Source organism: Brachionichthys hirsutus, chromosome 15 (assembly GCF_040956055.1).
Source record: "Brachionichthys hirsutus isolate HB-005 chromosome 15, CSIRO-AGI_Bhir_v1, whole genome shotgun sequence".
Classification (NCBI taxonomy): Eukaryota; Metazoa; Chordata; class Actinopteri; order Lophiiformes; family Brachionichthyidae; genus Brachionichthys; species Brachionichthys hirsutus.
The window spans coordinates 12,402,752-12,427,939 of record NC_090911.1 but is presented as its reverse complement, the minus strand read 5'-3'; the positions used below and the strand labels follow the sequence as shown (position 1 = coordinate 12,427,939).

Genomic DNA, 25,188 nt, shown 5'->3' with positions numbered 1-25,188 from the left:
AAAACAAAGAGAATCAGTCCGGAGAAAAGAGAGAGGCAAGGGAACGACGCGCCTCGTCAAGAACTCCTCGGGGTTCGACAATTCTGATGAATCAACATTAATGGCAAACACTGAAAACTGTAATTATAGCCTCCAGAACCAATTCTCAAATTACAATGAATAAAGATGTAAACTTTTCTCCACAAACAGGAAGGTTGGCAACTGAACCCTGGAGCCGTTGCTCCATCATGACTCACGGGGTGTGGTCAGGGTGGAATAAGACGGCGTTAGAGACGGGAAGATAATCTGGCCGGACTGTAATTAAAACAGAAACAAATTTGAAGTTGAGATGAACAAAAAAAGAAGACAAAAGGAAGAACAGAGGAGAGATGAAGGCCGAGGAGAGTGGGCGAGTAAAAGAGAATATCTTCTGGTTGCTGCAGGGAATGTCGTCGGCTTGGGGAACGTGTGGAGGTTTCCTTACCTCTGCTACAAGAACGGTGGAGGTGAATATTAGCTATTCGTTCATTGAAATCCTATTTACATGCATTATTAAAGATGGGCTTATACGTCCACAGGTGCCTTTCTGGTTCCATATGGCCTGTTTGCTGTATTTATTGGGGTACCCATGTTCCTTCTTGAGACCTCGGTGGGTCAGTACACCCAGGAAGGATCCATCACCTGCTGGAACAAGTTGTGTCCGCTGGCAAAAGGTGGGTAAAATGTCCAGGTAGAAGCAGAACTCTGGAGAAGTGTCTCGTGTGGCTTTTGCAGCATCTACGTTTGTGTCTCTTTTCAAGGAATCGGCATCGGAAAATGTATCATTATAGTCTGGGGTTCCATATACATCTTAATCGAAGCCTGGGCTCTCTTCTACCTGGCGTTCTCCTTCAGAGCCCGGCTCCCCTGGGCCACCTGCAACAACACCTGGAACACAGGTAAGGCTCTTATGAGTACTCTTAGTTGTGGAGCATTTTGAACACTTTGAGGTACTCTGAACGTACGCAGTCTATGTTTTACATGCTGTTTTTCTGCTTTAATTAATAGGTTAAAATAAATAGTAGATTTTTCTCATCCTGTGCATTTATCTCATTACAAATAAAGTTTTCAAAAATTAAAATAATAGAAGAGCAAATTATAAACATGTTATATTTAGTAATTTATTGTAATTTATGTAAGTTATTTATTGTCCTTCATTGTCATTTTGCATCAGTGGTGTAATTTATTTTAGATTGTTAGTTTGCACTGGCGGTGTAAAATCTTTTTATTTTTGTTTTTCTAATGTTACGTTGCATCAATTGTGTAATTTAATATTGGTTTTATTTTTATTTGTATTGTTAAATTTGTATTGTTAATTGTGGATGATTTATGTACGAAGGACTTTCAACGGAAACAAGACCGCAAGGGCTTTTTTGAAATGCTCCTCTTAGACAGGATGTTTGACTTTATTTGTACTGTAATACATGCTACCGTGTGACTGTACTTGTACTCTAACATTCTATCTAACAAATATATTCATTCATTCATTCATTCATACAAGTGCTGAATCAGTAAGATGATTTATATAACACTAATACACAATATCGAGCCTTTAGTGCTCTAATCCTCACCGAAGCCCGTTTGTTCCTCAAACCAGCCGACTGCCTTGACCTCCAGACGTTTAATTCATCTAACGTGACTTCAAATCAGACCAAAGGGACTTCTGCAGCCGCCGAGTTCTGGGAGTGAGTCCAACTTCTGTTCATTCTGAAACATATAAGCTTCATGCGGTGAGGATACCCAAGCAGGTTGGGGCTTCGTGAACGTTGATGTGGTTTAGGTACACTCCCTCTGGTCAATTACAAATGCATCCACAACATTACCTGTTGAACCTGCCTCTCCTCAGGCGGAGGATGCTGGGCACGTCCGGAGGCATCGAGGAGCTGGGCGGCGTCCGGTGGGAGCTGGCCTTGTGTCTCCTGATTGCTTGGATCTTCTGTTACTTGAGCATCTGGAAAGGAGTCAAGTCCTCTGGAAAGGTCCTGTGCAAAGACTTCAGTCTTTAAGTAGCCGTTACGAACAAACACTTGTATCGACTAGCTGTCTATAAACATTTCATTTTCGTTTTAGGCAGCATATTTCACAGCCACGTTCCCCTACCTGATGCTCCTCATCCTCCTCATCAGAGGCGTGACTCTACCTGGAGCTTCAGAAGGGATCTACTACTACCTGTACCCGGACATAAACCGCCTGGCGGACCTCCAGGTGGGTCGTTTACTTGGTGCACTTTTAAACCCAATCAGAAACGGGTTAACTGGAATTGTCTTGCATCTTTATCAACATTGCTTTTTAAGTGAAAGCAAACTCCTCACTTCAGTGTGTATTATTCCTTTCTAACATTGCAGGTCTGGATAGAAGCAGCAATTCAAATCTCCTTCTCCTACAGCCTCACTTCAGGGTCATTGATTGTCCTCAGCAGCTACAACGACTACAACAACAACTGCTACAGGTAAAGTTGACATCGATCATAGACATCTTTCATACTCAACAGGGGTCGTCTGTCTCTGTGTGTCCCCCAGGGATTGCTTTTATCTCTGTCTCCTGAACAGCGGGACCAGTTTCGTCGCTGGATTCGTCGTCTTCTCTGTTCTTGGATTCATGGCTCAGGAACAGGGAGTCGCTGTCGACACCGTGACTGAGTCAGGTGGGGTCTTTTTGGGTCTTTTTGGGTCTTTTTGACTTATACGTAAGCCCACAAAGGGAATTTCCTCTAAACTGACCCCCCCCCCCCCCCCCAGGGGGCATTGATGGTAAACGTCTGCCCTTGCCATGTACATCCACATATACCCTCAAAAGTAATGATTATCTGAATTATACAAACTCATAAAACATTTCTTGTGTATAATATTTGAAACTTGACAATGCTTTAATGCCCCCCCCCCCCAGGTCCGGGCTTGGCCTTCATTGCTTACCCTCAGGCTGCGGCTCTGATGCCGCTACCACAGTTCTGGACCGTCTGCTTCTTCCTCATGCTGATTCTATTGGCTGTCGACTCTCATGTAAATATTTGTCACATTTTTCAATGAGAAATAACTGGTGTGTAAACACACACACGCACACACACACACTCTGATTTCTTCACAGTTTGTGTTGATGGAGAGCTTTACCACCTCAGTGAGCGACGCGTTTCCGACGTTCCTCCGTGCACCGGTGAAGCACGAGATCTTTGTCCTCGTCTGCTGCACATCCATCTGTCTCCTAAATCTTCCCTTGGTTACTGAGGTAAACATGAAACGACTTTTATATAAAACACATTTAGAAATCTGAAACTTCAGCCAGTTTCAGGTCTTATTCGAATCTCGCTTTTCTTTCTGCTTCAGGGAGGAATTTATATTTTCCAGCTTATCGAGTTCTACGGCGTTACAAGGGTCTGCATGAACGTCATCGCTGTTAGTGAATGCTTGGCTGTGGGCTGGATCTTCGGTGAGTGAGAGTACCGGTCCATCACTGGTTCTTCATGGATTTAGGTTCTCGGTGCAGCCAAGGACCAGAAGGGGTCTGAAAGAGGTCATCCCTGCATGCCGTTGGGCTCGTAGAGCCTGAAACTTTAGTGCGCACTCGGGCGGCGTGCGGCTGAGTGTGAAGCCAGTGGGATGATGATCAGCACATCCAAATCCAAGGTTCCCAAACGGGAGAAGGTTGCCTGCCCTCTCCTGGTTGGTGGGAGGCTTTGCAAGATTTCGGATGCCTAAAGGGGAGGTGTTCTGGGTACGTCTCGCTGGGAGCAGGCATCAGGGAAGACCTCGGACACGCTGGGGGGACCATGTCTCTCGGCTGGCCTGGGAACACCTCGCCCCCCCCTGGAAGAGTTCGGTGTCCGGGGAGAGGGAATAATCTGTTACAAGACAATGCGTCAGAAGTCATCGACCCCAAATACCAAAGATGGTGGGAAACACAAAGCCCATTTCTTTAGTTGACAATAGAAATGTTTTAACATCATCATTCAAGATTCAAGATACTTTATTATCATTATGCGAACACAATAAAATCGTGTGAAGGCCCCCGGCTTCAGGCACTCATCGGAACATCATGCTGATTGATTTACCTTTGGAATTGTTGGACTTTATGATCAGGTGCTGATCGCCTCTCTGACGTCATTGAGGACATGACGGGACACAGACCTTCTGCTTTCTTCACGCTGTGCTGGAAATTCATCATTCCTCTGTGGTCACTGGTGAGTCAGCAACGTTCTACGTGGTTCTACGTGGTTCTATGTTCCTTCAGTAGGTTCAGCAGTTGATTTATGGCGACACCTTTTAGGAGTCAGTTAGGAGGGACGGCTAGCAGCAAACATACGAGGCATCTTTGGCATGACCATGTTCAAATTAAAGACATGAAAAACTTTTACAAAACCTAAACATATCAGCTCATTCTTTTTTTGTTATCTTTGTTACTCTTGACTAGATTGTTTTAACTCATTTTAGCCTTCCTAAGAAGTGGTTCATGTGTTACAAAAAAACAAATCTTCACAGAGTTCCTTCATCCTGTACCTGGTCGACTACCAACACCTCACGTTCAATGGCTACGTCTACCCCGACTGGGCGTACGGACTGGGATGGACCATGACCCTGTCCTCCGTTGCCATGGTACCGCTGTGGGCAGCTGGACTGATGTGTTTGACACCAGGAACCTTCAGGCAGGTCAGGATTCGTGCTGAATAATAAGACGGAGGAGAACTTTCAGTTATGTTTTGTTTGCATATCTTTCTTCGCGGTTACAATCACAACTGGATCTCCAGACAGATTCCCAAACACAAATCTTGAGGAAACATTTCCACATGAATGGATTTAGCTTTTCGGATTAGTATGTATTAACTAATGAGATTGATTATTCATTTAACAAATATCTATAATATTACTTCATTCCCGTATCGTGTCCCTCCAGATCTCCAGATTATGGCCGTGCTTAAACTTACTGCTCTTGCTTGTTCCAGCGTTTGTCCGTCCTTTGTCGTCCTGCTGAAGGTCCAGCCCGGAAGCGAAACGAAGTCGGAGAGGAGGGAACAGCGGTTGACCTGATGACGTCTGCGTTTACGACTTAGACATTACAACCAACATTCCATTATCAATCCAGATGTGCTACTGTTTGTTCTTCCGAGCTCTGGATCAGAATGGAATGTCTGTTTCTTAGTATTTGTTGTGGTATTTACAAGCTGATGAATAAATATAAAACTCCACTGGCAGCTCTGTTCCCATCGTGTTTTTTGATTTTTCTCGTGCTTTTAATTCATTACATATTTTAGGATATAAATGATTGAGTTGTCGGTTGCAACAACGCCACTGCGGCTTGGGCTTTAGATTATCTGATAAACCGTCCCCAGTTTGTGAGACTTGGTGGCAGATTACAAAAACTGGAGCGCCGCAGGGCACTAGTTTTACCACCCTTTTTATTTACACTGTACACGGCTGGGTATTGGCACAGCTCAACTTCTTGTCATCTAAACTCTCAGATGATCAGACTTTGCCACCGTTTTTGGATCTTTGACAGTATTTATTTTATTAATTTATTGACTTAATCAGTCTCTGTTTGGTCCAAAGTCTTCGCTTCCCAACGGCCCGCCTCTCAGATCAGCGGTAACTCCACCTCAAGCGGTTACATGTTTGCACAGGAATATTAGCACACCGTATTCTGATGACCGTCAAACCAGCAAAGAGCAGAAAGCAGAACTGGCTGCGGCATCGAGAGCATCCAAGGAGAAGCGAACATCTGCGAATGAAGATGAGCAGACAACGAAGCAGAGCAGAAGGTTCGAGTGAGAGAGGCCAGTGGGCGAGTAAAAGAGAGTACGTCCTGGTGGTGGCAGGAAGCGTCGTCGGACTGGGCAACGTGTGGAGGTTCCCTTACCTCTGCTACAAGAACGGCGGAGGTCAAGCCCTAGCCTAGATTCCTTGGTTTTCGGGTGGTGCACTGGAATCGTGTTTGTTATCGCCGTTGCCGTGGGCGCTGATGTCTGTTTCGCCCGTAGGAGCCTTTCTGGTTCCGTACGGTCTGCTGGCCGTGGCTTGTGGGATCCCTCTGTTCCTATTGGAGACCTCCGTTGGTCAGTACACCCAGGAAGGGTTCATCACCTCCTGGCGGAGGCTGTGTCCGCTGGCCCAAGGTGAGGCGATCTTAAAACACGTAGTTCACGGAACCCCGAAATGATTTGCTCTCCACGTCAGCGGGTCCCGTTTCTAACGCTCTGCTTTGCGTCCCAATTAAAGGCATCGGAATCGGGCAACTCATAATTTCACTTTGCTTCTTCATCTACATTCTGATCGAGGCCTGGGCTCTGTTCTACCTGGTGTTCTCCTTCAGAGCCCGCCTCCCCTGGGCCACCTGCGACAACACCTGGAACACAGGTAAGGCTCGTAACAGATTACTTTCATTAGAGCTTGGACAATAAAGTTAGAAGAGCTTTAACTCCACGATCACATTTGATGGTTTACTCAAACACAATCCGGCAGTACAACATAGCCAAGAAGATGTACTGCAGTGCAGTATTTAAAACAGTACAGATACTTTTTCAATTTCCAGCTCAAGTGTGCTTTAAATGTCAATACTGCATATTTATGTTTTCAACTGTATTTTATTAAATGCATTTTTATAGTCTGTTATGTTAGACAAACACGATGACCATGTGACTCATTCGTGTTTCTACCGGTACTTGAGAAAAACAAAGTTTACTCGAATGTGTAAAGGGTTAAATATTTAAAGTAATGAAGTGGTAACGGCGCATTAAGGGCGCAAACATCCAGAGGCCATTCGATGTTCGGAACAGACTTTGCTTACAGCTATTTTTGTGGTGTCGGTGCTGCTCGTCTGAAATGCTTCTGCTTATGAGCAAGGCAGCTGAGTAATTCCTGCACCATCAGCCAAATGTTCCATCTACTGCACATAAACACCATCGCATCGCTCCAAGAACACGGAGCCTTAAAAACATTCCCCGTCTGTTCCTTTAACCAGATTACTGCTTTGGACTCCGGAATTTCAATTCCTCCGATGGAACGGCGAATCGGACCAAAGGCGCGTCCGCGGCAACGGAATTCTGGGAGTGAGTTCAGCGCTTGCTGATTCTGATCATGCTTTCACGCGACTTCAGGCGGGACCATTGCAAACATCATGGTGGCTAAGAGTAATCCCGGATGCTCTGACATTATGCATCACCTCGTCCTCCCTGCCTCTCCTCAGGCGGAGGATGCTGGGCATGTCCGGAGGCATCGAGGAGCTGGGCGGCGTCCGGTGGGAGCTGGCCTTGTGTCTCCTGGCCTGCTGGGTGTTCTGCTACTTCTGCATCTGGAAAGGAGTCAAGTCCTCCGGAAAGGTCCTGCAGGAACAATGTGGTGCAAAAAAATATAAAATCACTTATCACATGTCCCTTTCTTAAACATTTCAGGTAGCATATTTCACAGCCACGTTCCCCTACGTGATGCTCCTCATCCTCCTCATCAGAGGCGTGACTCTACCTGGAGCTTCAGAAGGGATCTACTACTACCTGTACCCGGACATAAACCGCCTGGCTGACCTCCAGGTGGGTCGTAAATAAGGAGTAACAGAAAACGTTCTGGACACTTATAGCACTTAATAAAACGTGATAAGCTAGTCTGCTAAGAGGGCAGGTGGTAGAAAGGTGAAGTACATGGTGCAACGATGGGTCGGATTTGAGTGGTATAATGTTCTTACATTTCAGGTCTGGATAGAAGCAGGATCCCAAATATATTTCTCCTACAGTCTGACTGCAGGAACTCTAAATGTCCTGGGCAGCTACAACGACTACAACAACAACTGCTACAGGTACGCAGAGAACGGGGCGTCAACTGCTACAGGTACGCAGAGAACGGGGCGTCAACTGCTACAGGTCGGGACGTCCCAGGCAGAGCAGCCGCAAATGTTCTGGTTTTGACCAAAACCCAAATACTTTGAGTGCCTCTTGGCTATTTGGGCTGTCCACCTTTGAGGACTACAGGTGGTCTTTTTGGGCGCTGTCCATGATGCCGTCTTCGTGTGTCCTCCAGGGATTGCTTTTATCTCTGCCTGCTGAACAGCGGAACCAGTTTCGTCGCTGGATTCGTCGTCTTCTCTGTTCTTGGATTCATGGCTCAGGAACAGGGAGTCGCTGTCGACACCGTGACCGAGTCAGGTACAGTCAACTCAAAAGACTTCATAAAATGAGGCGGCCAACATTTCTACGAAATGTGACCAGGTTGGACAGGATTAGAAAGGAGGCAATAAGAGGGACAGTGAAGGTTAGACGTTTTGGAGACAAGGACAGAGAGACCAGACTTTGATGGTTTGGACATGTCCAGAGGAGAGACGGGGACTATATCGGTAGAAGGATGCTGAGGATGGAACTGCCAGGGATCAGGACTAGAGGACGACCCAGGAGAAGATACATGGACGTAGTGAGGGAGGACATGAGAGTGGCTGGTGTTGGGGAGGACGATGCAAAGGACAGCGTGAAGTGGAGCAGGTCGGGTTGCTGTGGCAACCCGTGAGGGGACAAGCTGGAAGGACAGTAGACGTGAAGATGTATCGGCTCCATTTTTAGCCCGTGCACCCCGTGGCCGTATCGCTGCCTCGGAGACAAGCCAGGATCCACGGTTAGGCATTTTAAGTCCTCGTGGCTGCATCAGGTATCCTCTCGTCCCCCCCCCCCCCCCCCCAGGTCCGGGCTTGGCCTTCATCGCTTACCCTCAGGCTGCAGCTCTGATGCCGCTACCACAGTTCTGGACCGCCTGCTTCTTCCTGATGCTGGTCCTGCTGACCATCGACACGCACGTAATAACGCTTCCTCCGGGAAGACGCCGCCTGCGCTCGAGACACGCAAACACACGCCCACTCCGGGTCCTCTGCTTTAGTTCGTGATTGTGGAGAGTTTCATCACCTCAGTGAGCGACTTGTTTCCCAAGCGGCTTCGTGCACCGGTGAATCACGAGATCTTCGTCCTCATCATCTGCATCTCCAGCTTCCTCACGCATCTCACTTTGGTCACTGAGGCGAGTAAAAATAATCCTTTAGATGTTGTTGTTGTTTAATATACAGTATATTTAGCATAAGGCAATTGAATTCGTAATTTGGGGTCATATAATCTCACGTCTTTCTGCTCAAGGGAGGAATTTACGTGTTCCAACTCCTTGACTTCTACGGTTCGACCAGAGTCTGCCAGAACTTCATGGCTATTTGTCAATGCGTGGCCGTAGGCTGGATAGTCGGTGAGTGAAGATACAACCCGTGTCCAAAAAGTCGGTATTTTATATTTGTAGCGTGCAGATCCAGACATTTTGCCTCCCTGAGTGATTCGAGACGGGCCGAGGCAAAGAGAAAAACTGTCCTAAAGTTCTTCCGGGCTCTCCGGGACGTGGGTTCCAGCATCAACTGCATTGCTAAAAGTTAACCTTGAGATCTTGACAACGTGGCTTTCTAATATTCTGGATTTTCAACAGGTGCTGACCGTTTTTCGAGCATCATCGAGGACATGACTGGACAGAGGCCCGCGCCCTTCTTCAGATTCTGCTGGAGATTCACCATTCCTCTGCTGTCACTGGTGAATCTCAACGTTTCCGTGTTGCTCATCTTTGTTGAGCTCTCCGAACCATCTCTGTTAATATTTACACGACGGGCCGTCTCGCCCTCCCGTTGTCTCAGATTTCTTTGGTCGTGTATTTGGCCGATTACAAACATCTCAGGATCAATGGCTACGTCTACCCCGACTGGGCCTATGCTGTCGGATGGGCCATGACCCTCTCCTCCGTTGTCATGGTACCGCTGTGGGCAGCTGGACTGATGTGTTTTACAGCAGGAACCTTCAGACAGGTCAGATAATATTCTCATTGTGGAGGGTTTCCTTCTATGAATCCAGACACTGGTATTGAAACTAAAAATTCCTCCAGTGTTTCTCCTGATAATGTGGGAGTATCTAAATGTCCTCATCTGGTTGGTTGCAGCGGTTGTCCGTCCTTTGTCGTCCTGTTGAACGTCCAGTCTGCCAGAGGGGGGAAATGAAAGAGGAAGAAATCGACCAACTCACAAATCCTCCGACACAATCGTCACCGTCTTAATGTCGTACTTCATTTAATGCCATGTGATCTGAATTCAGATTAATTAGAGCCGTCATTTAATGTTACTGAAATACAACAAAAAAATTAAAAGACTCTAAAAATCTTTACTCAAGTCCGCGTCTTGCCTGCTCGCTATTCCACCTTCAAGGAGAGCAGCAGGAGGCTCTGCAGGCCCGTAACATGTCCCATCGGTTAAACTACACGCCAAACATGTCAGATTATCATTCGTTAACTGTTAACTGCATAGGAAAATCATAAATGAAAATAAAAAGTAGTAAAATTAAACAATAAATTCAACTAAACTAACTGCTGGTGTAAAAAGTTATTGTAATAATGACATTGTTGCTCGCTTTATTAGAAACCGTGATGACGAGAGACAGAAGTTCACCGTGGCCTGTAGAGGGCGACTCCGAGTTGAGTAAAACATGCTGGATTCTTACCGATCCGGCCTTTTCCATTCTCCCAGCAGACCCTGAGCTCCCCGTTCGTAGGGTGGGAGCCTTCGGGACCTTGGGAGGCCAGTAAGACACGAGCTCTTCGTCCTCGTCCTCGTCTTGAGCGCTGGGAAAAGGTCAAAGTTTAAGTTCGAAAGACAAACAAAAATATCTAAATCTACAATCAAGCTTTCCACACTGCTGTCGTGGGTGAAACTGGGTTGAGCAATGACTGTTACACTAATCCGGCGTGTGCGTACTTAAACGTAATAAAATAAAGAAACACTTAAATCTCTAGATCCTGTTTTTGGCTCAGTCCTATTTGACTATATTTTAAGTGTCTAATGTTTGAAGTTCAACTCACTTAGTCTGAACCCTGAAGGCTCAAAGACACCATTAACAATACTAGAATGACACAATCTGACCAGTTTCCCTTCAACTAAAGGCAATATCAGATCAACAAATCAAGTTCAAGTAAAAGTAACCGGTCTCTTTGGTAACGCTTCTCTTGGCAAAATGCCTTTTTCCACTTCTTGACACTGACATAAAAAACAATAATTAAATTTGGCAAGTAAAATAGAAAGCATAACTTTAATTGATCTTACTTAATATATAATAAGCCACACTGATCAGAATGAATTTGGATTATTTGGTAAGCGTGCTTCCATTTCAAGCCGTAGTAATCCTTAAATGTGAGCATTTCTAAGGAGAACATCTTTTATAGATTGTTCTACAGGGAGAGATTCTTATTCTGCTGTTTGATGAGTCCCCGGGCATGGAATCGGAGAAGCACGCAGGCACGCAAATAAAGAACAAACAAGGCATCGGAACAATTCGGAAAAACTGGAATTATTGCATGAGACATGGAAGTCAGGACACGACATGAAGATAGCAAGGATCTGGTGTCAGCGAGAGCCGGTCCCCCTGCCGTCAGGGGGCCACAGGGCACCCGTCCTTTATGGTTTACGGTTGCCTCGGCGGGTGGCATGTCCACCGCATCCCTCTCAAATCACACCAAAGGCCCTTCTGCGGGAGGGATTTATTTTATTATTTTATAGTCCATAAAAGTGTCATAAACAAAACATTAAAACCTCCAACAAATGTTGGGTTCTTGCCGCATTTGTTAATTAAAGTTGCTTAAAAACTTTAAATTAGAATCATTAATTAATCATAAATTAGAATCAAACAAACAAACACGTGTAAAGAGGCTGTTCTTTAAGGTGTTCTGACCTTTGTTTGCGCAAATGAGCCCAGATCCTCCCTGTAGGTTTATAGCAAGTCATAATTAGTCGGTGCCTCATGACAAAAGGAACCCCAGCAGAAGACTTCTAGACGTAAAGACGACTGGAGGAAACATGGAGGAGCAGAAGCGGGCTGGAGACAGAGGCGCGTGGGCCAGCAAGGTGGAGTACTTCCTGGTCGTGGGGGGATACGTTGTCGGACTGGGCAACGTGTGGAGATTTCCTTACTTTTGCTACAAGAACGGCGGCGGTAAGAGAAGAAAGTCCAGCAACATGATGGTGACGGTTCTGGTCGGCGACTGGAAACATTTCTGTGAGGCTTTTATTCACCTCCAGGTGCCTTTCTGGTTCCATATGGCCTGCTAGCCGTGTTTCTTGGACTACCCATGTTCCTATTTGAGACCTCAATGGGTCAGTACACCCAGGAAGGATTCATCACCTGCTGGAGGAAGTTGTGTCCGCTGGCAAAGGGTGAGTTACGCGTGTTGACATTAACCCTACTGTGAGCAGAAATATCAATCTTACCCAGACATGTTAGTGAAGTGAACTTTTGTGTTGCAGGAATCGGTTGTGGACTTCTGGTGATGAAGTGCTACGACTTCAGCTACATCGTAATCGAGGCCTGGGCTCTCTTCTACCTGGCGTTCTCCTTCAGAGCCCAGCTCCCCTGGGCCACCTGCAACAACACCTGGAACACAGGTAGCATTTAGACCGCGCACTAATGCCCGCTCTAAGCTGCGTGCACGCACAATTGCTGATGCGGTCTTTGCGCAGCGAAAATCTCCGCAGCGCAAAAAACAAATTCCAACCTGAATTGAAAATAAAAGAAACACGTAAAAATTCATCCTGTGCTACTTTTCAATGTGAGCCAGTGAGTGACCGGTGACCGGCTGCTGCAGCTAACGATGAGAGTCTTTACGCAGCTAATCGACGTCGTCGACAGGCGTCCGCATGCGCGGCCGCCACAAGTGTTTGAGCGAACAAAGCGGCGTGACAAGTAGAAATAAAAAGAAAGTTACGGAGGCTTCAGGCTTGCTTCAGAGCCTTGGTGAGGAAGACTCTGATGAAGGGTGACCAGTCGTCCCGCATCGTGCCGGATTGCACAGCATTTTAATCTCAAATCCGGCATCACTCAAATAAGCAAAGCAAATTGGCATCGCAACAGAGTGTCTTCAGCTGGCTGGCCCCGCCCCCTCACAGCATTTTGGAATGTTCATAATAGTTAACTAGAAAGACAATCAGAGACAGAAAGACAATTACCCTCGCCTCCCCTTCGGCGAGGGTAATAATTATCACTGTTATGGTCAAATGACGACACAAACCTGTTTTAAATGTTCATAATAGTTAATAATTATCACTGTTAAGGTCAAATGACGACTCAAACCTGTTCTGAAAGTAGTTTAGTTTAGCAGTCAAAACGACCGCTATGGTCATTCTGGTAGACCGAGTGTTAAAGATGGAGCGCAAACAGAAGAGGAAACGGTGAGACGGGGGAAGAAGTTTTCTTTTTCCAGAGGATGAAGGAGGAGTTGTCTGTTTTTGACGTCCAGGCACTGAACCCAGACGTCACTTCTGAGTGTGGAGCAGCAGACATTGCTGCACTGGAACACAGGTAGCATTTAGACCGAGGAGATATATCGTAGGTCTACGAGTCCAACATGGACTTAACAGATAAAGGACAGCATGAAATAAAGAAAATGCCATTTTTGACAGCGACACAGAGAAGTTCTGATCAGGTTTCACTCATTTTCACTAATAAATACAAACATGATTGTTTTTATGTTGTTGTTTTTAAAAAAAATCAGATTCAATCTGTCACAACATCATTTAACGACATAAAATTAGAGGCAATTTTGAATGTACGTAAAACATGAGACAATTCTTGGATTCACAAGGTCGAACCTGTTCCCGGGGGATTCACAGCATATTATAAAACGCGTGTGTAAATTTCTAACACAGTAATTTAAAATAGACATTATTGTTTCTCGAAATCAGCAAACTGCGTGGGACTTCAAACTTTGGACTCTTCCTCTGTAAACCAGACAGCAAATCAGACGATGCTGAAAAACAGCACGTCGGCTGCCGTTGAGTTCTGGGAGTGAGTATTGATGATTTCATTATAATGATTATTCATGCATTTACTTATTACATACCAGCCCCTGGAAACAAGGCAAATTAAATCAATTGAATAGTTGAGCTCTTTCCATGGGTCTCATTAAATGTAATTTCATTAACTTGCCAGTATTACAACAATCAATGCTTGCTTATAATCATCCAGGTCAGGCCGTGTTGCTACCTTTCACTTTAGAACACATGGAATGCTGAATCCGGTTCTCTTCCAGGCGGAGGATGCTGGGCATGTCCGGAGGCATCGAGGAGCTGGGCGCCATCCGGTGGGAGCTGGCCTTGTGTCTCCTGGTCGCCTGGATCTTCTGCTACTTCTGCATCTGGAAAGGAGTCAAGTCCTCGGGAAAGGTGAGACTGTATAAATAACACGAAGAGAGAGAATAAAAGGTACGTTGCACCTGAGAGGTGCTCTGGAGGCCGCCCGGATCCTAACATGACTAAACATCGACATTTTATTGTCTTTGAAAGGTGGCGTACTTCACAGCCACGTTCCCCTACGTGATGCTCCTCATCCTCCTCATCAGAGGAGCGACTCTACCTGGAGCGTCAGAAGGGATCTACTACTACCTGTACCCGGACCTGAATCGACTCGCTGACCTGGAGGTGGCCTCTACGTTTGCTATTAAATTATACTTATTCAGAGACGCTACCCTGAGGAAACTGAAAATCAAACAGGCAACAAAGATGTCATCTAATAATGACATCATAATGAGACGTTCTTCTCCTTCGTGCAACAAAGAACCCCGTTAAATCGATGCTCTTTTTCCAGGGTATAATGGATTTTTTTTTTCTACATTGCAGGTCTGGATAGATGCAGGATCTCAAATCTTCTTCTCCTACAGTCTGACTGCAGGAACTCTGATAGTCCTGAGCAGCTACAACGACTACAACAACAACTGCTACAGGTAAGTAGAACACAGATATTGTGCAGCCCCCAGGAGATTACCTGGACACGACAGGAAAACACACCGTGCGTTGCCGATGAATCAGCTCGAGACCAGAACCAAGACAAAGTCAACATGACCTATTTACACAAAGAACCGGGTCCTCAGTGAACTGAAACGTGCGTTTGTGAAAGCTTTCGTGTTACTGCCGAGCAAGGAGGAGGACCCGGAAATGCAGGGACAAACTCGGGAGTCGTGTAAAAGACTTTCATAAAAGCAAAATAAAACACTTTACATACAGACAGAACCTCATTACTGGATGGGTCTAACTAAAGAACAGTAAGACTAGAGGGCAGTCGGGGTGTCCAGAAAACAAACCCAAAATCACAGCCAAAACAAAACGACAATGCTCACTGCACGGCGGCGGAAGAGCACGGGGGGGGGGGCAGAACACGAACTGGGGAACGGCCGGAAGAACCTGCGACTCAATGGCGACTCGGTTCAATGCTGCCTCCGCAGCTGAGCAGGGCACGCAGCAAACATGGCGTCCGCCCCCTCTGCTCGCCACGAGGTAATCGATTACGGTTGAACGGTATCTGTGTGACGGTCGTCTGTCTCCGTGTGTCCTCCAGGGACTGCTTCTGGATCTGTCTCCTGAACAGCGGGACCAGTTTCGTCGCTGGATTCGTCGTCTTCTCCGTTCTCGGGTTCATGGCTCGGGAACAGGGAGTTACTGTCGACACCGTGGCCCAGTCAGGTCCAGTACAGTCAAAGGTTCCATTGATCTTTGTAATTGATCTGGGTCTGAGCCACTCCTTGCCCCCCCCCCCAGGTCCGGGCTTGGCCTTCATCGCTTACCCTCAGGCTGCGGCTCTGATGCCGCTACCACAGTTCTGGACCGTCTGCTTCTTCCTAATGCTGATTCTACTGGCTGTTGATACTCATGTAATGAACCACCAATAGAGCAGCAGCAACACGCGATTCGGACCGACGTCTCGCTGTCCCTGGTTCTGTCCTCAGTTCGTGGCCGTGGAGGGATTCATCACCTCCATCAGCGACTTGCTTCCGGCGCTCTTCCGGGGCCCCCGGAGGCACGAGATCTTTGCTCTCATCGTCTGCGCATCCAGCTTCCTGGTTCATCTCACCTTGGTTACAGAGGTGGCTTACGTTTTTGTTTTTGTTTTTGTTTTATGAATGTTCCCCCGAATGACGCGCGGCCCTTCCTGCTGCAGGGCGGGGTCTATGTCTTCCAGCTCATCGACTTCTACGGCTCCACCAGAGTCTGCCAGAACGTGATGGCTGTTTGTGAATGCCTGGCGGTGGGCTGGGTGTTCGGTGAGCCGGATTCAGGACCGCTTTAATTCCTACCCGTCTTCATGCACTTGTGACGGGACGTGGACGAGGACGTGGACACAGGATGCCGTGTCTTGCAGGATTCAGTGCCATGTTTTTAGGGGGACACACAGGCTCCTATTAATACTAAGTAGTATTAATACTACTTAGTATTAATACTACTTAGTGTGGTATTAAGCGAGACAGCTGACTGGTTTAAATGTCTTCCAGGAGCGGACCGTGTCCGCGACGTCATCGCAGACATGACGGGACAGAGACCGTCCGTCTTCTTCAAACTCTGCTGGAAGTACTTTGTGCCTGTCCTTTCTCTGGTGCGCCAGACTTTCACCGTTTCTTTACCGCCACCATTTCTGCCATCTTCCATTCGTAATAAACGTGGGGGTGATGTCACCATCTGCAATTTCAGATTTCCTCCATCCTGTACCTGATCGATTACAAACGGCTCACGATCAATGGCTACGTCTACCCCGACTGGGCGTACGGACTGGGATGGACCATGACCTTCTCCTCCGTTGCCATGGTACCGCTATGGGCAGCTGGGCTGATGTGCTGGACGCCAGGAACCCTCAGAGAGGTTTGATGCTTTCAGTATCAGTCAATCAATCGCGTTAAGACGACCTCTGTGACGGCGGCGGCGACGGCGAAGGTCGCGCGTGAGCATCTTCGTCTTTCTTCCAGCGTTTGTCCGTCCTTTGGGGACCTGCTGACGACCCGGCGAGGACGAGAGGAGAAAGGAGGGAGGAGGACACGAGTGTTGAGCTGGTGCCGTCTGAAGCTTAGACCCAAAGTCAGATGAAATAAACCACGTCGTCTCGAGTCGTCTCACATCGTCTCACTTCGTCTCACATCTTCTCACTTTGTCTCAAGTCGTCCCACATCGTCTCGAGTCATCCCACATCGTCTCACTTTGTCTCGAGTCGTCTCAGATTTGCGCCGTCAGGTTCTGTTCCCAGTGGACGGCCTCTGAACTCGTTAAATCGCTGAGGACCCACTTCCTGCTCTCGGGTTCAAGCAGCAGATCTGAAACGAGTTTGCAAAGACCCGACTCTCCGTCGGTCGGGTCCCGGGGACTCTCCCGGGGACTCGGCGTCCGTCTCTGTCAATGATTCTCTCCAGCACGCAGGTTTGCTTTCATGTTTATTGAGCAGCATGTCTTTTTACATTCAGATGAAAGCAGCCTGAAGTCGCGTCCCCGCAGCGTCCACGTCTTCCCCGGCGAGGGGACGAGCGTCCTCCGTCCCGTCACTTCTTCTGGAAGAAGCCCGTGATAGAAGCCTGTTTGGCTCCTCTTCTCGCGGCTGCAGAAGTTTTCTTCTGATCCCGCCTGCCGGCTGCCGGCGGTTTGCTCGGGACGGGCGCCGGGGGCGTGGCCTGAGCTTCGGCTTCGGCTTCAGAGTACGACTCGCTCTCGTAGCCTTTCTCCGTGACTGCGGGCAGAAGGAGACGAACCAGAGTGACTCGAGGAGGAAGACGCGGTCGAAGGCTTCCGTTTCCACGTCGAGGTTTCAGAGATTTGAGAAGACGTCTCTCACCGATGCAGCCTTCCTCGTCCACAAAGGTGCGCGACTTCAGGACGCGCCTCCTCTTCCTCGTCTTTGCCCCAGGATTCTCCTGCTGAGGGAGAACAACACGAGATCAGCTTCTTTATAAAACCAGCATCGTCTTCCTCCTCTGAGACGCGTACCTGTGGACGCGCCACGGACGAAGGCTCCGCCTCCTTCTGAGGACCCGGTTCTTTCGTTCCCGTCTGCGGCGGACTATCTGGAATAACTGAGGAGATAATCAGGAATTAGATTCGACTCTCATCCTCTGGTAATCTGATAATCCCACCTTCGTCTTCGCCGCTGCTGTCCGTCTCCGGCTTCCTGATCCGCCGTCTCTTCTTCTTCTCCATCTTCCCGTCCTCGCTGTCAGAACCCACGGCCCGCTTGGATTTGCTTCAACAAGAGAAGGACTTTTACTGAAATGGATTCTTCCAAGCTTCTAAACAGAACCGGAACTCTCCGCGGCGTCTCGTCTTTAACGGCGGCGCCCGAACGCAGACGGGCGGCGTCCGCTTGGAACCCGCCCCGCTGATAGGACGAACCTCCTGGAGCCGGTCTTCGGCTCCGCTGCAGCAGCTGCTTCCTGTGGTTGTGGGTTCTGACGTTTCGGTTCTGCGGAGGTTGATGATGATGATGATGATGATGATGATGATGATGATGATGATGATGATGATGATGATGATGATGATGGTCCAGCCGCTTCCTCCGCCGTAACACTTCTCTCAGGTTTCTCTAAAGAATGAACGACATTCCGTTACTAAACGCGGACGCTCCCGTTTCAGCCGCCAGGATCCGGCGGGCTTGGATCTGTGCCCCCATCTCCGTCGCCGTGGAAACACCCCCCCTCCCTTTAGATACGGGGCGGAGCCTTGTGAAGATCATTTGAACTTTTACTCACTTGCTGCTTGAATCCCGAAGAAGTTTCCCATGTGACCTGCTTTGGGTTTTGGGGCTTCGACCTAAACCAGCAGAAGAACAGTCAACCGGGGGGGGGGGGGGGGCTGCATGAACTGAAGCTAATCACACAGGAGGACGTCGGCTCCGTACCGCCGGTGCGTCCTCGTTCTCCTCCGACTTCACGTCTCTGTCCTGGATCCTGGTCGCCGTCTTATTCCCGAACATTCCCATGATGCCTTTCTGCGTTTTGCCGGATGGCTTTGGAGGCCCGCTAGCGTTCCCGTTCGTTGCGGTTTTCTTGCGTTCGTGCTCGGGCGCGGGGGCCGGCTGGACTTCCCGGGCCTTCTGCGGGTCCAGAGACGACGCGGGCACGGCGCCGGCGCAGCAGATGGCGCTGAACCTGCAGGCGGGACAGCGGAATCATTCCGCCTCGCCGTCGTAGGAGGAGGAAGAACGAGCGCTTTACGGAGACACGGACCTGCTGCAGTTCTTCAGGTTGTCCTTCACGGCGTCGTAGTCGACGCCGTAGAGGGGGCCGCTGTCCTTCAGCGCGGCCTTCTGGACGCTGTAGACGTGGACGCTGACCAGCAAGCTCATCTGGGATTTGGCGTCTGCAGAACAAGAGAACGTCCGACGCGCGTCTCAGAAAGTCGACGACGAGAGCGGCGCACAAACGACGACACGCAACGCGTCAGCGGCATGCTGGGAAACGGCGTCACGCACCTTCCAGCTGCTCCTCTCTGACCACCGACACCTTGTGGCTCTGAAAGAGAATCAAAAATACGAAGAAGAGCAAATTTAGATCACAGAATATCACGATTAACGACCTTCTCACGACGTTTCTCACCGCTTGTCCGTTGTCCACGAACTTCCCGGACACAAGGTACGTGGCGTGGAGTGGAGCCGAACATTCCTTCCTCTTCTGGTCCAAGTAATGGTAGAGCATCCTGGACACACGGAAATAACGGATGTTAGAGTCCGTATGAAGCCGTGAGTCCGGTGAGCCTGCAGGGGGAGCCACTCACTGTTTGGCCGTGTTCACGTGAACTCCGAGAGTGAGACTCAGCCATTTGTAAGTCACCTGTTCGACAGAAAACACACACCTGAGCTAACACCGGACCTTTAAGCTAAACCGACACTATAGCAGAACATAACGATGTCAACGAAAAGCTACAACCTTTGCCCCCCGTTGGATATTCAAAAAGAGAAAATTAGGCTAACCAATTAAATAATGAAGTAAAAACAGAAGACAAAATGCTATTTTCTGCATCTTTTGGAAGCCGAATGTGGCAAAGGGTCCAAACAAATCCAGAAAAGGCTTTAAACCACGTGATGGTGATTTTAAAATCCGTCAACTTGTCGATCCACGAGTAAAACGAGCGGTTTTTGAACGCAGTTCGACGGCTAACGGAAGCGGCGTTCGGCTTCCGGTCGTTTCGGAGGCGCTTACAATCTTGTTGTGGTCGTTGACATATTCGTCGATGTTATCCAGATAAAGTTCGTCCATCTCCGCTGATTTAAGGACGACTCCAACGCCCCGTGGAGCCGATTTAGCTGCGCGGGAAGGCGGTTTGTTTACTTCCTGTTTGACATCACACGCGCCTGCGCGTTCTTCCGTTGCGACGGGCTGTCAGACTGCCACCTAGAAGCCAGTATGGGTACTACATTTAAAATACCACCAGATTCCAGCTCGAGATGGAGATAAAGAATCTTTATTTTAAATTAACATTTATTTTCTAAATCTTCACGGATCTGTTTCAGTGCAACTTAAAAAAGTCTGACGTAAATCAGGCATCAGGTTCTCTGACATGGTTTATATGTTTTGGCAGCACTAGCTGCCCCAATATCGTACAACGTCAGGATGATGTCAGAACGAACAGCGCCATCTGCAGCACTGGAGGACACCTGCAGGTCACAGGCAGCAGACATGAGAAGAAAAAGATGTATTTGCATGGAAATATATTCACACACGTGACAAACACTCATTAGAATTGATAGATATTTTGAATAGCATGTTAAATTAATTTATTATTACAACATTCATTCATATTTAACCATATTTAACAAAGAAGCCCTCTGATGAGTGTGTTCTCGTTTTTGTTTTTTTGTGACTTCAGAATTTAAAAATGATTGTTTGTTTGTAAGATGATGATGAATATATTTATTAGATAGAATGTTAGGGTACAAGTACAGTCACACAGTAGCATGTATTACAGTACAAGTACAGTCAAACATCCCGTCTAAGAGGAGCATTTCTAAAAAGCCCTTGCGGTCTTGTTTCCGTTGAAAGTCCTTCGTACATAAATCATCGATATTTAACAATACAAATAAAAACAAAACCAATATTAAATTACCCGATGCAAAATAACAAATTACAAATAAATTACACCAGATGCAAAATGACAATAAATTACAAGGACAACGTAGGTGGACAAAAAAGGGAGGGTGAAAAAGCTGTTAAAACAATGAGCTACCGCCATCCTGTCGGTCTGGAGCGAACCACTTGAGTTAATGCAGATATTACTGGTTTTTGTTTGGAGTCTGTTGCTGCAGCCTAATTGTTTTAGGGCCTCCCACAGTTTTTGTGGGTTGCTTTTGTTTGCCTCAATGTTCTCATTTAAGAAATTCTTTTTGGCATTTTTTATCATTTTGTTAACCACATTGCGTAGTTTTCTGCTTTTTTCAAGTAGTTCCTCGTTGTTGGTTTTTCTGTACTCAGAGTAACATTTGTTTCTGAGCTTGATGGCATTCAATATTTCCCCCTCCATCCAAGGTTCTGTACGGGTTCTGACCCAAACAGCTGTTATGGGTGCTATCTTATCGATTACAGACAGAAATGCAGATTTAAAGGAAGACCAGGTCCCCTCGACAGAGGCGGAGTTTAAAGCATCAGACCAATCAGTTTCCTCCAGCGCTGTTGTGAGAGCTTCGGGGGAGTAATGCTTCATAGTTCTGCAGTTTATTGTGGATCAATGAGCTGCAGCTGCAAACGGGAATCAAGATCACAATTTTCATGGGACCATGTTTGTGATGAATTTGCTGCCATGCTGTGTTACCGTGTCTTTGATGTAACGTGTCATACTATTGTCTCTGATGGTAGTTGGGGAGCGAGGGGAGGGGTGCACATCAAAGGGTTACCCTTTGATACACATCAAAGGGTTACCCTTTGATGTGTATGGTGATATTCCACTTTGATGTGCTTTTGAAGTCATCTAGAGGAAACCTATATATACAAACACACGAACACTCTCAGGTATCTACCAAAGATCATTGACAACTACGGAGATGCAAGCTTCACCACAGAACTCCAAAGACAAGCCTCTGGCCCTCCATGCACAATCCACTTTACAGCTCGGTGAGCTTTTCACAGGATTCCTCGGGAATCTCACCAAGGAAGAGTGGGAAGGTCTTCAGTCAGGGACCGTTGATCCGAATACTGACGCACAGCTTGGGAATATGCTCACAGATTTAGTTCAAGTCGTAACTGATGATGTGCGTCAAGCAGTTCTGGAAAAAGCTCCAGAACTGCTTGAAAAAATTCCCAATTTTCCCCTGAAACCAAAAACGTCAGGGACCGGCTTTGCTGTTGCACACCAGCAAGTCCAGGACGCGCTGGAAGACGCGATTCCACCGGTCCTTGCCTTTACAATGGGTGTTCCAGAGGTCGTTGAGGTAGAGACACCGTATGAAATGGCACGGCTTTTATCCAACGAGGTGATGAAGAGCTTACTCCCCAGCAGCAGCCCCGGAAAAACCGCAAACACGCCGAAAGCCAGTGAGCATGTCGTCAAAAGTCCCGGCACCAATCAGTTGAGGATAATGCGGCACTTCAAGGCGCTCCTGCAGAGATTTGCAGTTAAGGTCCGCAAATTTCTCTGCAGGAAGAAAGCGAGAGAAGTGTCAGCAGTGAATGTGGGAGATCTTATTCCTCCAGACGTGCAACGTGCCATTAAAAATGCCGCCAATGCCGTCGTCCAAGACATAGAAAGTACCTATTTTAACAGGGAAAATGTCGTCTGTGAACCCACAGAAAGGAAAAAGGAATTTCTTCCAGAGCTGCCAGAGGCCCCGGCCATCATGGAAGGGGGGGTGCCTTTGGTACCTGTGGAAGAGGAAGATCTCCCCACGAGTGATGTCCAAACAGCAGCGTCGCCTGAAGACTTGGAGAAGCGGTGTCGCTGGATTATCACAGTGCTCCTCTCAAGGATCTTCCAGGGGAAAGTTGATGTAACGGACATGATGGACATGACGGAGCTGATGACAAGTCTGCTAGTCGCCAAGATCCAGGAGTCGGACATCGCTCTGGAGATGAACATGCAACAGGCCAAAGAGCTCGCCAACGCTGTCCACAAGAAGCTCTGCAAACTGATGTGCAACACGGGGACAGTTTGCATGTACCTGATGGGGAAGAAGGTGTCAATTTACACGCTGGTCGTCGACATGCTGGTGACACGTCTGGGGAAGACGAAGAAGAAGGAGAGCAACGCTTTTGTTCGGGTCTTCAGGTCTTTCTGCCTCTTTCGGAGGTTAAAGAAATCCGAAGACCCACCCAAGCCTTTTCGGTGGGATAATCAGGTCCGTGTACACCTGTCCCCCCCCACGCCTTGCAGGTCATAGGTGTTGCAGCGCCTATCACAGCTGGCTATGGGCGAGCGGCGGGGGTGCACTCGTCTATTTCTTATCAGGGTAGGTGAAGATCCGTCCCGCTGGCGGCAGAGAGACTGCGTCTGCAAGATCACCCAAACGTGTGATGCGAAACAGGTGCGTCAGGCGGCGCACCTGCTGCAGGTGATCAGGCCAATCAGGGGGGGGGGTTAAAGCTGAGGGAGGTGTCTGAGGAGGAGCTGCAGCAGGAAGCTGTTTGAGCTCCTCGCCGCTAACGCCTTTGTTTCATTCAAGGCTCCGCCCACTCAAAGTTCCCATTCACGACTTCTACAAGGACTTTCACTGACAAAGTGACGACTTTCTGATGATGTTTACCAACAACTCCGACCAAAGCCCTCGCATCCTTCTTTCTTTTTTTGGGGGGGGGTAATTATCTTTGTTTTTGGGGGCCTGTTGTGTTCCAGAGCAGGCAGGCAGGCTGATGATGATGATGAAGATTCACGGAGATGTTGTCGATACAGTAGATTTCCATTCACCCAACCCTAATGATAACCCTAATCCGACGAGCGGGAAGCCGGGAAATAAACGAGGCGACTCAGAACTGCTGTCTTATATTTTATTGTGATGGGGAGTCATAAAAATGGAGCAAATCTAAAATAAAAACAATACAAAAAGACAGTGAATTTACAAAGGGGCGGGGTCAGAACAGACGGTATGCAGCCTTCGACAGTACAATGGAACGAGTTGGCACGGAAACAGAAAAACGGGGTCGCGGACAATCGAAATTTTGGCTTGTAAATAAAAGTGGATCCTTCAGAACGAGATCCTTCATCAACACGGCGACAACTCATGCTTTAAAAATCACAGAGAATTCAGTAGCTTCATAACGACGATGCACATGTAACAGATTCTCACCTCATTCCTGCCTTTTTCAGATTAAAACAGAAGTTTACAGAATACACGTTTTATATTTCAACGTTTTTCTTTTCTTTTCTCTCTTTTTTTTTTTTGATGAAACAAACTTCCGCTCCGAGAACCACGCGCCGGAGCTTCCGCCTGCTTGTTTGTCTTGAGATTATTTTTCATACTAAAATATATTATTGTATCAATTCAAACTACATTAATGTACACTACAATGTGTAATAAATAACCGTAAAAGAAAATATAAAAATAAGACACATAAATATCAAAAAGTCTTCTAAAAACTAAAACAAGGTACAGTTTTGTTTTTGTTTTTTTTAAGGGTTCTAATACTGCCATTGTTAGGACGAACAAAGAGGACAAATCAAACGACAAATAAACACTGTTGGGTCGATCCGGCTGAAAACAGAGCCCACATTCACCAACGTTTGCTTCCTGAAGTGCGGGACAGCGTGACACGACCTTTTGTAGTAACAGAAACAAGTGCACAAGTCAAAATCGTCACCATTTAAATTTTTTTAACTTTGATTTTTTTGTCTTCCTGAGCCTGCCGAACGGAACATTCACGTAAACAAACGTCGGGTTTCTCTTTTTCTTCACGCATCAGGTGGGAACCGATCGCGTCGCCTTGGCGAGCCGTTTGTATCCACAGGTAAGCGCTCGAGCATCGACGGCGCCTCCCATCTAAAGTCTGTGGCGCTCGGCGTTCGGTTTCGAAACCGGAATACTGAAAGCTGCCGCTTCGTATCGCGTCTGACGGCTCAAACAAGTCATCAGTTGAGCAATCGGTAACTTCCTGACTAGCCTCGGGTCCGAACCGCTCAGCTCTGAGTGGGGCCCGGTCCCAGACGGGTCCGGGTCTGGCGCACGGATACACCGCCCTACGGTAGCTTTAAAGGGATAAACGGGTCAAAACGAGGCCGTAAAACTGAAGGGCCGCAAGTTAAAGCGCTCAAACCAATCGTTTCCCGTTACCGTGACAACGCTGCTGTTCTGTGGAAGTCGACAAACAATCAGTGAACGTGGTTCTGGTGTCAGGAGCGGAGGGACGTAATACTGGCTACGTGACAGGAGGAGAAACGATAACACTGGTCAATGGCACTTTTAACAGCACGCAGGTCTTGCAT

At 47.6% G+C, this 25,188-nt stretch overlaps 4 protein-coding genes across 5 annotated transcripts; 3 read left to right on the top strand and 1 right to left on the bottom strand.

Annotated features, from left to right (window-relative positions):
- Nucleotides 1-328: 328 nt before the first annotated feature.
- Nucleotides 329-5,154, top strand: LOC137904994 (sodium- and chloride-dependent GABA transporter 3-like). Its single transcript, XM_068749218.1, has 14 exons — nt 329-485; nt 558-692; nt 780-917; nt 1,616-1,703; nt 1,865-1,997; nt 2,089-2,223; nt 2,364-2,467; nt 2,538-2,662; nt 2,905-3,017; nt 3,103-3,240; nt 3,339-3,441; nt 4,092-4,192; nt 4,491-4,658; nt 4,952-5,154. The coding sequence occupies exons 1-14, from the start codon at nt 329-331 to the stop codon at nt 5,057-5,059; spliced, it is 1,746 nt and encodes a 581-aa protein (XP_068605319.1). The 3' UTR covers nt 5,060-5,154.
- A 582-nt stretch (nt 5,155-5,736) lies between these two features.
- Nucleotides 5,737-10,362, top strand: LOC137904995 (sodium- and chloride-dependent betaine transporter-like). Its single transcript, XM_068749219.1, has 14 exons — nt 5,737-5,884; nt 5,984-6,118; nt 6,222-6,359; nt 6,964-7,051; nt 7,189-7,321; nt 7,394-7,528; nt 7,688-7,791; nt 8,013-8,137; nt 8,663-8,775; nt 8,856-8,993; nt 9,107-9,209; nt 9,441-9,541; nt 9,643-9,810; nt 9,942-10,362. Exons 1-14 carry the CDS (start codon nt 5,737-5,739, stop codon nt 10,053-10,055), a joined length of 1,743 nt encoding a protein of 580 aa, XP_068605320.1. The 3' UTR covers nt 10,056-10,362.
- Nucleotides 10,363-11,841: 1,479 nt separating this feature from the next.
- On the top strand, nt 11,842-16,874 carry LOC137904787 (sodium- and chloride-dependent GABA transporter 3-like). The gene is made up of 14 exons (XM_068748989.1): nt 11,842-11,980; nt 12,067-12,201; nt 12,292-12,429; nt 13,726-13,828; nt 14,073-14,205; nt 14,326-14,460; nt 14,659-14,762; nt 15,374-15,498; nt 15,574-15,686; nt 15,762-15,899; nt 15,974-16,076; nt 16,305-16,405; nt 16,501-16,668; nt 16,773-16,874. The coding sequence occupies exons 1-14, from the start codon at nt 11,845-11,847 to the stop codon at nt 16,872-16,874; spliced, it is 1,734 nt and encodes a 577-aa protein (XP_068605090.1). The 5' UTR covers nt 11,842-11,844.
- Nucleotides 16,875-17,225: 351 nt separating this feature from the next.
- On the bottom strand, nt 17,226-20,106 carry pold3 (polymerase (DNA-directed), delta 3, accessory subunit). Of its 2 annotated transcripts, none has more exons than XM_068749223.1 (12): nt 19,986-20,106; nt 19,561-19,616; nt 19,383-19,482; nt 19,259-19,298; nt 19,014-19,146; nt 18,686-18,935; nt 18,537-18,597; nt 18,181-18,370; nt 17,925-18,031; nt 17,779-17,864; nt 17,627-17,708; nt 17,226-17,521 (listed from the first exon to the last, which is right to left on the bottom strand). In XM_068749223.1, exons 1-12 carry the CDS (start codon nt 20,040-20,042, stop codon nt 17,337-17,339), a joined length of 1,347 nt encoding a protein of 448 aa, XP_068605324.1. In that variant the 5' UTR covers nt 20,043-20,106; the 3' UTR covers nt 17,226-17,336. The 2 variants fall into 2 exon arrangements, with proteins under 2 accessions (XP_068605324.1, XP_068605325.1); XM_068749224.1 differs by having other exon boundaries at nt 17,627-17,705.
- Between the last annotated feature and the right edge of the window lie 5,082 nt (nt 20,107-25,188).

Coding starts and splice junctions, on each gene's coding strand:
- LOC137904994 (XM_068749218.1), top strand. CDS start 329: ATGAACAAAAAAAGAAGACAAAAGGAAGAACAGAGGAGAGATGAAGGC. Junction 2,468..2,537: donor TACAACAACAACTGCTACAG/GTAAAGTTGACA, acceptor TGTGTCCCCCAG/GGATTGCTTTTATCTCTGTC. Junction 4,659..4,951: donor CACCAGGAACCTTCAGGCAG/GTCAGGATTCGT, acceptor TGCTTGTTCCAG/CGTTTGTCCGTCCTTTGTCG.
- LOC137904995 (XM_068749219.1), top strand. CDS start 5,737: ATGAGCAGACAACGAAGCAGAGCAGAAGGTTCGAGTGAGAGAGGCCAG. Junction 8,776..8,855: donor TGCTGACCATCGACACGCAC/GTAATAACGCTT, acceptor CCTCTGCTTTAG/TTCGTGATTGTGGAGAGTTT. Junction 9,542..9,642: donor CCATTCCTCTGCTGTCACTG/GTGAATCTCAAC, acceptor CCGTTGTCTCAG/ATTTCTTTGGTCGTGTATTT.
- LOC137904787 (XM_068748989.1), top strand. CDS start 11,845: ATGGAGGAGCAGAAGCGGGCTGGAGACAGAGGCGCGTGGGCCAGCAAG. Junction 13,829..14,072: donor GCTGCCGTTGAGTTCTGGGA/GTGAGTATTGAT, acceptor GTTCTCTTCCAG/GCGGAGGATGCTGGGCATGT. Junction 15,687..15,761: donor TACTGGCTGTTGATACTCAT/GTAATGAACCAC, acceptor TTCTGTCCTCAG/TTCGTGGCCGTGGAGGGATT.
- pold3 (XM_068749223.1), bottom strand. CDS start 20,042: ATGGACGAACTTTATCTGGATAACATCGACGAATATGTCAACGACCAC. Junction 19,299..19,382: donor TCGTGGACAACGGACAAGCG/GTGAGAAACGTC, acceptor ATTCTCTTTCAG/AGCCACAAGGTGTCGGTGGT. Junction 17,522..17,626: donor GGACGAGGAAGGCTGCATCG/GTGAGAGACGTC, acceptor TTCTGCCCGCAG/TCACGGAGAAAGGCTACGAG.